This window comes from Uloborus diversus, chromosome 4 (assembly GCF_026930045.1).
Source record: "Uloborus diversus isolate 005 chromosome 4, Udiv.v.3.1, whole genome shotgun sequence".
In the NCBI taxonomy this organism is placed as follows: domain Eukaryota; kingdom Metazoa; phylum Arthropoda; class Arachnida; order Araneae; family Uloboridae; genus Uloborus; species Uloborus diversus.
The window spans coordinates 68,276,279-68,291,464 of NC_072734.1; the positions used below are offsets into that span (position 1 = coordinate 68,276,279).

At 31.7% G+C, this 15,186-nt stretch overlaps 1 protein-coding gene across 1 annotated transcript in view; it reads right to left on the reverse strand.

Annotated features, from left to right (window-relative positions):
- Positions 1-1,011: 1,011 nt before the first annotated feature.
- The window catches only part of LOC129220105 (transmembrane 9 superfamily member 3-like), a 64,225-nt gene continuing 50,050 nt past the window's right edge, over positions 1,012-15,186 (reverse strand). The window contains exons 11-14 of the mRNA XM_054854446.1: positions 13,996-14,142; positions 11,759-11,842; positions 11,594-11,670; positions 1,012-5,128 (exon numbers count right to left, since the gene is read on the reverse strand). Of these exons, the coding sequence (XP_054710421.1) occupies positions 5,061-5,128; positions 11,594-11,670; positions 11,759-11,842; positions 13,996-14,142 (376 nt within the window). The 3' untranslated portion in view covers positions 1,012-5,060. The remainder of the gene's footprint in view (positions 5,129-11,593; positions 11,671-11,758; positions 11,843-13,995; positions 14,143-15,186) is intronic.

The window sequence follows — 15,186 nt, forward strand, 5'->3', positions numbered from 1 at the left end:
TTAAGAGCTATCTCGTGACGTCATAAAATGTTGGAAAATCATAATTTTTCAAAACTTCATAACTCTGTCAATTTTGGTCGTAGAAGAGTGGTTTTTTGAAAGTTTATTACGTCGGTGTGTCAAGAATATTTTACTAAACATAGTTGCCAAGACTGGGGGTCTGTATCAAAAGTTTGATTTCATAACTTTTTCAAAATTTGATTTTTCGACAAAAATTTCTTATATTTTGATTCCTTATGGAATCTAAAGATTTTTTCCAATTGGAACTATACGCTTATGTGCAACGGTTTAGAAATTAGCTATTGATCCACCAATTGGGTGGACACCCTTTGTATCACAACAGAAAATTTAACTAACTGTTTTACTGAGTTTTCCTTTACATAGTAATTGAAGATTTTAATTTGCTTTCTTAAGATCTTTTGAGTTATTTGAGGTTGTTCAAACAATAACTGGTACCAAAATGTTTGTTAATTCCATAAGAAGTGCGCAGAACTGAAGATATATTTAAAAGCAAAATGCCCATACAAGCAAGAAGTGCAATCAGGGGTGCACAAACTTAAATTTTTGGGAGGGCGGAAATTCCCAATTTGTCAAATGGAACTCCAAATTTTGCCAAATAAAATTCCAAATTTTTGCTGAATGAAACTCTAACTTTTGCAGAATATTTCGGCAGAAATTGCGGAGTAAGGAAATTTTCGGGAGGTCAGAATGACCTTTCATCAGAGCGCCCCTGAGTACGCCAGTGCAATACTGCAATTAATCCAAACATTGAAAACACACAAAAATTACTTTTTTTTTTTATTTACTGAAATTGGTTTCTGTCTCCCTTCTTTAACCATCCGGGTAAAACTAATGCAGTCTTTTCAATTTTTTACATTTTTTATTTGAAATCACATAAGGAAGGAATTGCAAGCATGTAAATATTTTCGACAATTTCATGACTAAATCTAAAAATTTAGACACGTTGTAGGATATTTACATCCAGTAGAAAAATCATATATACATACAAAACATGAGTTTATGTTTTAATTACCATATAAGAAAGCAACATACACATAAATCACTTCTGTGTCTGAAATGTCGCAAAAAGATAATTCAACACACATTTGTTCATTTTTCGTAGTCAAGTGGACAAATAATCTATGTACATATTTAAAATTTCAATTCTCTTTCACTTGGATACTATTTTCCAAAACATCAAAAATACTTAAAACTATTTATAAATTGAATGTTTTGACTCCGTAATGTAATAAAACACAATTTAGTTCTATACGCCTGTTTTATAGAGGCTGAAACATCCTTGATATATTTACAATACATTGCACTAATTCAAGGAAGTCTAACTATCGTTTGAATATTCAGCTATTTAAAAAAGTTAAAATAATCATCCGGTGACACTGATGTAACTCAATCTGCAACTCAACATCAATTTCTTAAAGTATTGCATATTAAATTTTATTTCACCATATTTGGGATATTCTCTGTTAAGCTGAAGTATTTTAACTGTTTATTTACTTTTCCTTTTTTGCTTACAGCAAGAAGAATTACAAGTGATTTATTGCTATGAATTTAAATTATTTTCTTTAGAAGAAAATAGCGACATTAATTAGTTCCCAAGTTGAAAAATATCATTGAAAAACTGCATTGTAATTTCTTTGATATAAAATTAAGTGAAGTGAGAAAAATTAACTCATTTAGACACAGGAGCAGTAGTTGGAAAAGTCGGGGGGGTTCTTAATTACTTTCCTTGAATCTGTTTGATCAATTAAAAATTTTATTTTAAATACACATATAGGCAGGAATTCATAGTGTATTTAGGGAGGAGGAGGGGTATCTTTCTGTTATTGTAACAAGACTTGATTTTCTTCTCTTTAAAAAAAAAACTACTAACTAATTGCTTCTGCCTATAACATCTTATATGGTATATTCAATGCCTTGTTTAGTTCATACAGTTTTTTTGTACAACTGCTCTTGCAAAAAATAAATAAAAATAAAAATAAATGATAGTTTCAAAGGGTACTTTTGAGGAAATTTATCTTATCACTATCAGCCCGTCACTCTTCATTGAATTGTAAAAAAAGTTTTTGTACATATATTTTGAATTAATAGAAAAACAAATTTAGTACAATGAATGCAGTATTACAGAATGAAGATATAGTGTGGATAAATTGAGAAAAGTACAACGTATCAATTTTAGTCTGAAATTATCTTTCAGCAGAAATGAAGAACATTAATGAATACAATATTGTTTATGAAACAAAGATGTTTCAAAAGAGAAATTTAATTGATATATGTAAAGCATTAAGTAATTTTTTAGCTTACAAAAAATACTTTATCATTAGTTAGTATATACTAATGCTGTACATAAAATGAAATTTGACATCATAAATTTTTGGCAAACTTTTTCCATATTTTATATCATTTTTTACAGTAAAACCTTGTTGCTACAGTATTTTGTGATCCCTATGAAGTTGTATTCAAGACAACATTATGTAAATAGCCTTTCAGTTTAACAATATGGTCTCGCTCTAAATCTCTAATATATATATATGTGTATATATATATTTGAACAACCTAGATTTGTTATCCTTTAACTTATCTTTTCCTTTATGTGCCCCACATTTTCCTTCCAAGAAATGGATCTAAACAAATTGTTCTACCATCAAGTATGTTTCTAATTTATGTATGCTTGGATAATTTAAGTTAGATCATTTTTCTCAATTCAACTAAACATATTAAACCTGCCAAAATTTGCTGTTTGAACTAATTTACAACATATTACATATAATTGAAACATCACTCTATAGAGAATAACACCTTGTTCCCCTAACAGTATTGTTGTAACGAGGTTTTACTGTGTTATATTGTTATTAGTAGTAGTATTATTGATATTATTTATCTCTAAAGAAGTATTTAAAAAATAAAAATCTTATGAGTAACTAAAACAGACACTACATTAGTATCAATTAAAACAAGTCAGATACCAAATAAGTTTTACATTTTGTTAAAATACTTAAATAAAATGATGGAAATTAGTTTGCAACAATTTGACTACACTCGTATCAAATACGAGATTATTTAAATGCTTCAATGTATGAGTAAGTATACATATGAGATGTAGCATCTATCAACAGACCTTTTAGTGACATTGAAATTAAATTGGTGAAATAATTAAAATATGTATGCATCAATGAACAAAAAAAATAATAATAACCCTTGAAATTGCATATTATATTGTGAAGGATGAATAACAATGAAGGTTATCACCACTTATAAATATTTGAATTATGTTTGAAAACATATACTTGATAGATCATCTAATAAATTGAAGGAAGTAAAAAATTTAGAAGCAATGCACTTACATTTAAATCTACTATTCAATCATATAGTAATTAGTGAAATCATTGATTATTGTACAATTAAAATAAAATGAGTCGTTATTCTGCTACATTTAATATAGTGAGACCTGTGTTAAGTTAAGCGCTTGCGGTGTGGTACTTCAGTGATCAACTTTAAAGGTTTTACTGTTTTCTTTGAACCTTCATAATTTATTGAAAAAGCCAACAATCATTTCTAAGCTATTCCGTTTCAAAAACAATTACAGCAAATAATAATTTATTTTTGACTATTGGTTTGGTTTTCCTAAATCTTTCTTAGAGTGGTCTGGAAATTAATAAGTTTGAAAAAAAAAATGAAGGGGTAAGTGAGGCTTGCATATGTACAAATTTTTCCGATGTATTTATGAGTAAGCTTTCATACATTTTCTTTCACAGCACATATCACAGAATGTAAAAAATCAGAAACACATAATATTGAAACTAAAACATTTTTAAAAATGTATAATAGATCAAAAGTTTTACAATAAACAAACTTGAGGGCTTATTGTTATTTAATTGAAAGATGTAGTATATGAAGGTATACTTGTTTCTGAATAAGCATTTAAAACTTTTAAAATAAAATAATTTTTTCCCAGATGTTCCCCACCCCTCCCCCCAGTCACTGAGTTTCCTTTGATTAAAAGTTTTTACACACATAAAAAATAACACACATAATATCTTGAAAAGTTTAAAAACAGATAAAACATTTTCGATACCCTTGGTATCAATTTCTGTACATGAAATTAACAGATTTCGTGAGAATCTGAGAATACATGCTATTTGAAAGAAAAAAAAAATCATTCTTAAAAGTTTGAAAACTTTTGTCAGAGTACTATACAAAACTAAAAATGGATCATGTAACTGTATCAAACACATGCTGAATTCGGCAAAGTTTACTCAGATTATTATGCTACTCTTAAATGTAAGAGCTTGGTAATAAACATTTTCATTCCATAAAATAAGTAGAATTATCAATATATCAGTTGCTAAACATTTAAGAACTGACCTTGTTAATTAATATGATTAGTTTTACATGTATAACAATTAGTGAAATATTCAATTTGTATATTATTTTCAAGTAGTTAATCAATTGCAGTGAAAAGAACATTTGGAAAACAAATTAATATGTAGACAAATAAATACAAAGGAGTTCTTGATTTTCAAAATGATATAGCACCTTGTGAAAAAAAATCCAATGTGTACGTTTTTGAAATGCAACATCATGAATATTGATACAAACTTCAAAATCATTACTCAACTTTTTTGAACAAATACTTTATTTCTAGGAACAATTTTATATTGCATTGAAGTATTTTGCTGCTAATTATTTAATATTTTCTGTGAAGTGTAAGATATGATTTAATCCTTAAGTTTCCACTTTGTTCTGGTGAGCCCTCTCTGTCCCACTAATTACAAACAATTTGAGAAAATCACATCACCTTCAGAAAATGCTCCAAGTGATAAAAACTAGTATATCTCCAGATTGTACAAGTGTGCATCCCAAAAGCCAATAGAAAAGCCAAAACCCTTAATCACATATTCTCACTCACACAGTCATGAATACACAACATAGTCATGAAGTTTTTTTTTTTCTTTATATATTAACTAATATCTTTCCATGCTTATATATGGCAGCAATTGTTTTTCAAAGTTTGTTCACCTATATACATGAAGATCTTATGCTCAGTCTATTTTGACAGTTGAGTAGATTTTTCTGACAAATATGCTTGTTCCCACATATCCAAATGTACCTAGAAAAATAAAATAATGACAAATAGAAAATTGTCAAGTTCATCAAACAATGAAAAGTTTTACAAAATAATGTTATAATCAGGGGTGCCCCCCCCCTAAAGTGTAAAAATGCCCCTCAAAACAACCCCCTCCCATAAAAATTTCAATGACTTTCACCCCTGCTATAATAGCCTCAAGATTTCCATGGGAAAAAACATTTAAAAATGATATTCACTATTACACAGCTACTATAACTAATATACAATGAACATAGTATAAAATACCAAAGTTGAACAAATCAACTTAATTAAAAAAAAGCAGTAATAATAAATAAAAAATTACACTTTAAACAATGAGATAAATTGAATAACTTTCTTCAGTTCTTTAATGAAAGCAATTATGCATCAAACTGTGAATAAAAATAAATGAATCAAATTAAAAATTATAAGGAGAAATGAACAGAAAATGCTGCCTAATTTTCTTCTAAGCTTAAAATTTATCATCTGTGTTGTAAAACAGATAACTAATGCACAAGGAGCCAGGAGTTTGTTTGGGGGGGGGGGGGAATTCATATATTTTCAATGAAAAGTCATCTGTTGCTATTATTTTTGAAGCATATTGCGAATTGGTAGATATACAGCAATTGGGGGGGGGGGGATACTATTGGCTGTTTTAATTTTTTCTTTTGAACAGTAATTTTACTGAATTACCAAGAGTTAAAGTTACTTTATAAAAATGTGAGCAAATATTTTCTCAGATAATTTTAATTTATTATTATAATATCAGTTAATCAACATTCAATAATGTACAAGTTTTGTTGGTTCAGAAAATGATGTGTGGTGTTGTAAATGTCGCAATTGCCAAAGATAATAATGACATGAAGACATGTATTTGGCCCTCAAGTTGGACATGAAACAGTAATATGTACCACAAATCACTTTTCATGAGCTATTAGACAGGAGCGCTCAAATGAATTGTTTGTAAGGAAGGAGCAGAACTAGGAGTATTTTTAATATTTTCAAATACATGCCAAACTGACACTGGGTTTGGTATCTCATTTCAGACTGAATTTCAAAAAACATTTAAAAAATGCAATTTCAGGCTATATTTGGTAGTAAGACTAGTTCTCAAATTTTTGACAATAAGACTTCAAAAACGGCATTACAAATTTTCTTTAGGTGAGTTTACGGGAAGGAGATGGAAATTTAGGAACTTTCCCTTTGTAAAACACCTTCTAAAGTTCTCTTAGATATGGGAAAGAGGTAGCCTAGAGAAAATTGTTCACAATCAAAGTCTAAGAAATATGATTTTTGATTGTGTTTGGTACAACGGCATAAGGGGCGGGTAATGGGTAGCTGTCCTTCCATAAATTTTCGAAATCAAAATTCTGAAAATGCAGTTTTAAGTTACCTTTAATGATATTAAGGAGGATGGAAGGGATCGGGGATTCTGACCTGAAAGTTTTCCAAACTTAAGGGCCCAAAAATGCAGTTTTAGACTTTTTATGGTCTTTTCAAAGGGGCATGAGTTTGGTGCTGTGTTCAAGACGGAAAATATTTTCAGCCCCCGTCCCAAGCATGCATGCTTAAGGAAAAATTTATGTGTGTAAATGTTGTAGATTTTAACAATGCCAGTTTTGGAATCTGATTTCAGTTTTAAGCTTTTGACTCTTCTAACAACACGAACTTAGTTTAGATTGAAATATAAGCGTTTTGATATCGTAATTCCAAAAACCTAAAAACCGCCAATAATGGGGACTGTGGGAGTTTTCCCCCAAAAATGTTTTTAAATTGAAGTCCAAAAAACGCAATGGTAGGCCATTTTGATAAAGTTCAGGGAAAGGAGGGGTTCAGGGACTCTCTAACATTAATTTTTTCAAACTGATTGCCCCAAAATCACAATATTAGGCAACCTTCAAAAAAATTCGAGAAAGGGGGGGGGCGCTCTAGACTCTCCCCGAAATTGAAGCTTTAAAAACGAAATTATACTACATCTTTCGTAACATTTATACGTTTTTTGAATGCATTATCGAAAGGATGGAGATCAAGAACTCTCCTTCGGCAATATTTTGAAATTGAAGTTCCAAAATCGCAGATTTAGACAATGTTGGACAATGTTAGGGCTAAAAGCGTTCGGGGCTCTCCGCCGTTAGTTTTTTTGCCGATCGTAAACATTTTTATTGCAGCAATAAAATCTCTTGGAACATAAGATTTTCACTTTTGCAACATAAATCAATTCTGATCAAAGCGCCAATTTAACCAGAAAAGCAGGAAAGGTGGGGGAAGGGTATGGGCGACTAATGATAATAAACTGGCACCATTCCCCCACAGTCTTCATTTGGAAAAGAAATAAATAATTATTTAATAAGATAGCAGGTGGCGAAATTAGCCATAAAAAGAAAACCACTTTAGTGAAGTAGATACTATTTTTAAACGAGGTACATTTTTCCAATATTCATTAATTTAAAAAAGTATTAGGGGAACTGAATCCTCACCCCAGGGAGGGCCCTCGAATCACATCCCTCTTAAGGCACTCAAATATAGCCTTAAGTGGCATTTTAAATATTTCAGCTTCGAAAAAATTTCGGAAGAGAACTCCCGAAGCCCTTCTTCCGAATTCACCACAAATATACTAAATTTGAGTTTTAAGGCTTCAGTTTAATTTTTTTTTAGGAACAGTACCATCTTTACCTATATACATGACTTATGACCGCTCTAAAGTTTTAATACTTTAATTTCGGAAACTTTTTGAAAGAAGCTTCCGACTCCCTTCCTCCTTATAAGTCATCCAAAGATATCCCAAAACAGAGCTCTTAAAATTTCAGAAACAGAAATATTTCGGGCTGGGCGGCGGAATACCCCCCCCCCCCTCTTTGTGTTTATAAAAGCAGTATAAACTTGTGTTTAAGACTTATTTTTCTATTGAAAGAGCAACTCCCCTCCCCACATCACCAAAGACAACCCGAAGATTTAAGACCTCAATTTAGAAAATGTTCTGAGAAAGATCCCCGAATTCCCTAATTCCTACTTAACTCACTCAAAAATAGCCAAATTAGCAGTTTAATACTTCAGCATGGAGAAATTTTTGGGGGAGAGAGTCCCCCCCCCTGAACTTCTTCCCCTAAGTTCACTAAATTTGACTTATTGCGGTTTCCCCAATTCATCACCGAAGTTTAAAGAATTTAAGTTCTAAAACTTATTGAGAGAAGGCCTTCGAACTCCTTCCTTAGTCCCCAAAGATTACATAAGCTGAGTTCTGAATACTTCAGCTTCGAATTTTTTTCGGGGAAGGAGGAGCCCGAACCCCAAGACGGTTTAAAGTTGCACTTTTAAGACTCCAGTTTCGGAATTTCGCCTAAAGAGAGCCCCTCCCCCTTGATATTGCCAAAGTCAGCCTAAAAGTTTTAAGACTTCAATTACAAACACTTTTCGGGAATGGGTCCCAAATTCCCTTTCTCTGAAGAAACTTAAGAATAGCCTCAAATAGTTTTTAATACCATCAGCTACAAGACATTTTCAGTTTAGAACATCAAAGCCATCTCATCAGTTCACCAAAGATTGCCCAAATTAATGTTTTTAAGACTCCAGTTTCCGATTTTTTTAAATAACCTCCCCATTTTTACATCATTAAAGACAGACTTAACATTTTTTACTTTTAAATTTTTAAGAGTTTGCAGAGGAAAAATCCCAAACCACTCCTAGCTTCAAAAATGACTTTCAATTCTGTTTTTCGATATTTCGTTCTGGAGCCCTTGAGTAGCCACCCCCCTCCCTCGTCTTAGATTGTCCAAGATAAAAACGTTTTATGACCTCAGTTTCGTGGGCTAATTTGCGGACACACTCTCTTTGCAAGAGCAGCGTTTTTTCGCAAATTCGTGTTGCCGTTAATTTTCTCGTTTCCTTCTCTCTCTCTCCCTCTCCCCCCTCCCCTCATATTTCCATGCTAGCAAGTGTTAGATTGAAAGACAATAGAATTTAGTGATTCCTCAAATCTAAGAAGATTTTACCAGAAACATGTCGAAAATGCAGGAACAGTTGCCCATCGGTGTTTCAAAACCAGCTCGAAAATTTCCCCCGATTCTTTGCGAAATTCCCATTTAAAATCTTTAAAGTCCCTGATAGTTCCTGTTTTGCCTGGTGTGTGGACGCCCTTTATTGTGGCGTAAACATTTAATCCCGTCAGCAATTATTCTCAATCGGGGATTCAAATTCAACTCTAAGACATTTTTTGCAACAAAAAAAATAAATAAATAAAAAGCGAAAGGATGATCGAAAATGGAAAGAGAAAAGGCTAAATTTTCAAATAGAGACGATTAATTCGATAAATTAGGGAGAATAATGAGGAACTTCGCGGTTGGAAATAACAGAGCAACCTAAAAAAAGTCTAATGGCGCGAGTCTAAAAGTTACTCCTCCAAAAGCACGTTGCAAGCAAAACAGGCGGAAAATTGAGACAATGTCGACGTAAACTCGTGGTTATGGAACGGTCCAATAATTAAAGCATACTTTTTAATCACTTAATTTTTCTTTTTTAAGTAAAAACTGAAGGAAAGTCATCGAATTTCTTTCCGTCCCGACCTCCGTCTCGGAAATTTTGTCCAAGACGGAAATCCGTCCTGAGACGGAAGGTCTTGCACCCATCCAAAGGGGTTAAAACCTTTTTTTGTCTCTGCAGTGTTTTTATCGCATAGGATCATTCAGCGGTCAAAAAAGTAAGGAGGTGTGTGACATCAAAGGCTTTGCTTTTCCCCCCATCACATGTCTTAAATACACTTCTGCCTCAGAAAGATTAAGGATTTGTGGTTTTAAAAACGCATTTTTGGCGATCTTGGGTAATGTTGGGGAAGAAGAGGTTTGAGGGTGCTCCCCCGCCCATTTTTTGAAAATGCAATTGTAAAACCGCAATTGTTATATCCTCTAATTATGTTAATAGAAGGACGGTTCGGGAGCTCACCAATGATTTTTTTTTTTTTAATTGCAACTTTAAAAATGCAGTTTCAGAAGATTTGGTGATAAGAAGAGATCCAAAGGCCCAACCTCAGATATTTTATTAATTTGTTTTAAAAATACAATTTAGATAATTTTTGGTAATGTAATGGGAGGGGGACATTCCCCAGGAATGAAAATTGAATCTTTGAAAATATAATTGTCCATTATCACCTGTTATGCTATGAAAAGGGGGGGGGGTTCGAAAATTTTTGAAACTACAGTTGTAAAAAGGCAATTTTAGACGATCTTTGGAAATGTTAGGGAAAAGAGAAATTCGGGGTTAATCCCCGGGAATTTTTTGAAATTGAAATCTTCAAAACCAAGCGTACCGGCAATCTTTCCCAATTGAAGCTCCAAAAACGCAATTTTGGTTGACTTTCAATGATGTAAGGAGGGGAACTGTTTTCAATCTCTCTTCCGGAAACTTTTTGAAATTCAAGCCCTGAATACTGAATTTAAGACAATATTCAATGATGTTGGCAAGAAGGAAGGAGGGGAGGCCGAGAGACACCCCCTTCCCCTAGAAAAATTCTTGAAGTTAGCTTTTCAAACAAGTTTTGGAAGATCTTCGGTAATGTTCGTGGAAAGAGGGAGTTGGGGGCCACTCTTTGCTAATTTTCAGGGGTGCTCCCCTGGAAATTTTTCTGGAATTGAATCTCTGAAAACGTAAAACTAGACAATCTTTGGTAATATGGGGGGGGGGGGGTTCAGGGACAACTTGTAAAATTTTCAGAGTTGAAGATTGAAAAACGAAATTTTTGATGATTTTTTTTTTATCATGTGAAATTTTGAAAATTTTGGGGAAGAGGGGTTTGACCTCCTGCCCCCCCCCCCCCCCGGCTACGGCCTTGCTGCTGCCTATCAACAAATCATGGTGTTCTCAGTGAAAATATGAGTAAGCAACATAACAATGAGTAAGCAGAAGAGCAAGTTAAATAAGTTATGCAGAACCAATACCAATGTGCGTACCAGGGGGCATATAAGCTACCTTTACTCCTGTTCGGGCATAGGGACATTTCTAGCCCACAGATTGGTTGTTCTGGATGTCAATCAAAGTTTCGACACCATTGTACTCTTATTCAGTCTCAAACCCTATATTTCTAGCTTAAACTATCAACTGAATGGAATCTGTCTAAGAATAAGATCTGTAACTGAAAATTCAATGTAGCTAATGAAAATATCTTTGTTATTCCCAAGAAATTCAATCTCTTATAACACAAATTATAATGCACAATTTAACAACTATTTTAATAACAACATAAGTGGTGGAGCCCTCTCTTAGAGAATACGAAAAACTTTACTTTTCATGAAATCAGTGGAATTTGAATTAGAATATATTTTTAACGATGTGTCAGTGTAAATTACTTTGAAATAATATTACCTTGTTTTTTTTTGTTTTTTTTTTTTTTCAAACATGTTAATATTAACATCATAGTTTATATTTACAGAAACACATACATAAATGTCAATATAAAATCAACAATTAAGATCATCTTACCACATAAAAGTCCAAGGGCTACACTAAAAAGTGCCATGTAACCAAAGTAAAATGTTGTTTGAAATAAGCCATACATCCTAAAAAAATTCAATTTTCATTTTTAGTATACTAACTTTGATTCCATTTAAAATCAGTTTCAACGATAGACTGTTTTAGCACACTTACTTAGTTTTAAAAAAGTAATAATAGAATGAGTACATATATACATATCCAGCTGTTGACGCTCCAGATAAGAAACTAGTCCACTGCCTGTGTTAAAACAAAAGAGAATAAGATAAGCAAAAGTTATGTGTTTAGAAAGTAAATATCATACACGTTATTTCTCAAAAGTGAGACAATACCATAATTTCATGAATAACTCATTAAATTTCTTGGGGCATTAACGATTTTTTTCAGCGCCTTTGGCGGAAAAAACCCCTCGTATTGCGGCGGTTTTTCAAAAAAAAAAAAGGGTTTATTTTGCTTTTTAATATGCATTGCTTTCATGTATAGCAGCCCACAAGAGAAGTTTTATAGCTCAGTTGGTTAGTGTCTTGCTAAAACACAAAGATTGTGTGGGTTCGCAATATTTTAACACCTTTGTGAAACATTTTAAAAATACCTCATGTTTATTTAATATGTCAACTGTATTTTGAAACCCTTTAAAATAAAATTTTATAGTAATTCATTTCTCTTTTAGAGTATTTAGATTCAAAAACCTTTTTTCTTTTATAAGTGTAGCTATGCTGGTTTATAAAATCAGCTGCTAATAAAAGCATAAATCCGAAAATGAGTATGATGTCATATTCTAAATTTGTCACATGTAGCTCAAAAACAGAGCATTTGAACTACATGTAAGATTATATGGGACAAAGCTGGCAAAATTTTTAAAGCAGTGCTCTTAAAGTTAACACAATATACTATTAAAACTACACAAAATAAAGTCAATAAAGCAGAAAAATATCAATTTATAAATTAAAAACAAGTTAAAGGTTGCAAGGAAAATCTATATTTTGTATATTTTATAAAAGTAAAAATAAAAATAAATAAACAGAAATTCAGTACATATGCCAACATTGAAGATCTTAGAGTGCACAGTGCAAGAGAAAAAAAAAATATGTCGGAGGTATTTGCATTTTTGAGTAGCATTAACATTTGATGAAAAAAATACAAGAGTTTAGAAAATATAGGATATATAGGAGAATATCTGACAATATGGGAAAAAAAGGAGATATTGATATAGGAGGACTATGAGCCCTGTGTTGCTAACATAAAACTTCATTAACTGCTTTTTACTAAGAATTCAAGGATTAGCAAAGATTTTATTTCTCAGTTAATGATAAACTAGCAAAAATACCCGGCGTTGCCTGGGTCAGTAATAATTGTGAGAAACAATCGCTACTTTCTTTCATTTTCTGTTTTAACTGAAAGAACTCAAAACACACTGCTTTGACGTGATTAAAAATCGAGCATCTTCCTTATTTATAAAAGTAAAATAGCAATAAGTATAAAGAACGAATGAGCATTTAGAAACAAAAGCACGAATTTAAGTATATAAAAATTTGAAGAATTGTCAAAATATAAACCAACAAAAACAAAGATCACTAAAAAAAAGTGTGCTTTATTTAATTAAATAGTACACACAGACAAAAAAAGAAGAAAAAAGCACTCTCTACCATGTTTCCCTAAGTGTGCAAAAAGTAGAGTTTCCCAAATGTTTAAATAACTTTAAACTCATGTTTGCTCCGGAGAAGCCTTGATTCAAAACTTTCAATATGATCACTATTAATATTGATGTGTAAGGTAACAAATATTTGTTACGATGGGTTTTGTATTTAATCATTTAATGGGGAAATGACATGAAATTTACTGTTTTCAATCATAACTTTTTTAAACTAAGTTTTTTAGAAATAAATTATATTCTATGTTGCTTCCTGATAATGTAGCTATCTATGGTGGAAAAATTGTTAATATGGGTCCAGTAGTTTTGAAGCTTACCCCGGACATACATACAGAAGTAGCCATTTATGTATAAAGATGTGGATACAATTCCTAGGAAAGCAATAAATGTCGTGCTTGCTCCAGAGAAGCCTCGATTCAAAATTTTCATTATGATTACTTTTAATATTGCTGTTGTAAGGCAACGAATTTTCGTAACAATGAGTTTTATATTTAATCATTTAATGGGGAAATTTCATGTCATTTACTATTCTCCATCATAACATTTTTAAAGTAAGTTTTTTAGGAATGAAATATAGCCTCAGTTACTCCCTCATAATGTAACTAACTATGGTGAAAGAATGTTTGAAATTGGTCCAGCAGTTTTGAAGATTACCTCGGACATACATACATACATACATACAGAAGTAGCCATTTATGTATAAAGATGAACTACCAGTAAACAAAAAAATTATCACACTTACCATCTGTAGTCTTCAGCATTGAGTAAGAAATAAGTACATACAATAGTCACACAGACAGTAACAATAGCTAAGATGATAAATACAAGCAGCATGAAGCCATACACATAATAAATTTTGTAAGCCCAGAATGAAGTAAATATGAAGTACCTGCAATTTTTAAAATGATGTCTTATATAACACTGCACAATCTTGTATCAAAAAAAACAGAATAATATTTCATAATTTATTTTTAAAAATGCATACACAGTAAAACCTTACTTTTCCAAAACTCTTTCAACTAACCCATTCTTTGCCCCGGCCGATTCAGGCTCGTCGCAAGAAAGTGGTTCCTAACTGCCTTCGACGATCCTGTGTCGTCACGGCGTTTTTAGCAGTTTTTGCTTCAGCCGAATATGTGTCGGCGATCCTTCCAGGGGCAGAACCCTGTTATTGCGCTTCTCTGTTGGGTTCTGGTGCTTTTAGGGGAGCGCTAATCAAGCTGTTTTCCTTAGGCAAAAGGGATGTAACTTACAGTATTTCACGAAATTTGTTGTAAATTATTTTATTTTACTAAGATATTAACCTTTCAATTACTCTTAGATGGGACACGAATAATGCTTCAAATAATCAGGCATTATATTTTTATCTTTTCGTGGAAGCATTGTTTAAAATATTTCCTTACACATTTACCAATATTTCTATACCTGAATAAAGCAAAGAAACAGAAATATTTTTTTCTTGTTATCAAAATTCCACCTTCTTACCCAAGCAACCTTCATTAAATTGTTCATAATCCTCAAATTTTATAATTTATTTTACACACTATTATTTTTTTAATTATCTTACACATCTTAATTTTGTACGAGTATGTTTTTTTATTATTATTATAATGTGTTTACTATGCTTTTTAGTTATTTGTATACTATTATTATTTTTTAATATTTATTCATTTTTAAATCATGATATTTTCAAACTTAAATTATAACGTTTCATATTCGCGGCACCCTTTGATGGCTTTTTAGTGATACAGTTTTGAATATTTTTAATTTCACAAACAAAAATTATGACGATCGCATTGATTATGCATAATAGTTGACCCCTATGCAAAACATAAAATATATACTACAGTACAAATGATATGATAATATCTTGAGTTCTTTTCGCTTTACTCATACAAAACGAAACATTCCTTTTCTCCCTTTCTTTTTCAGA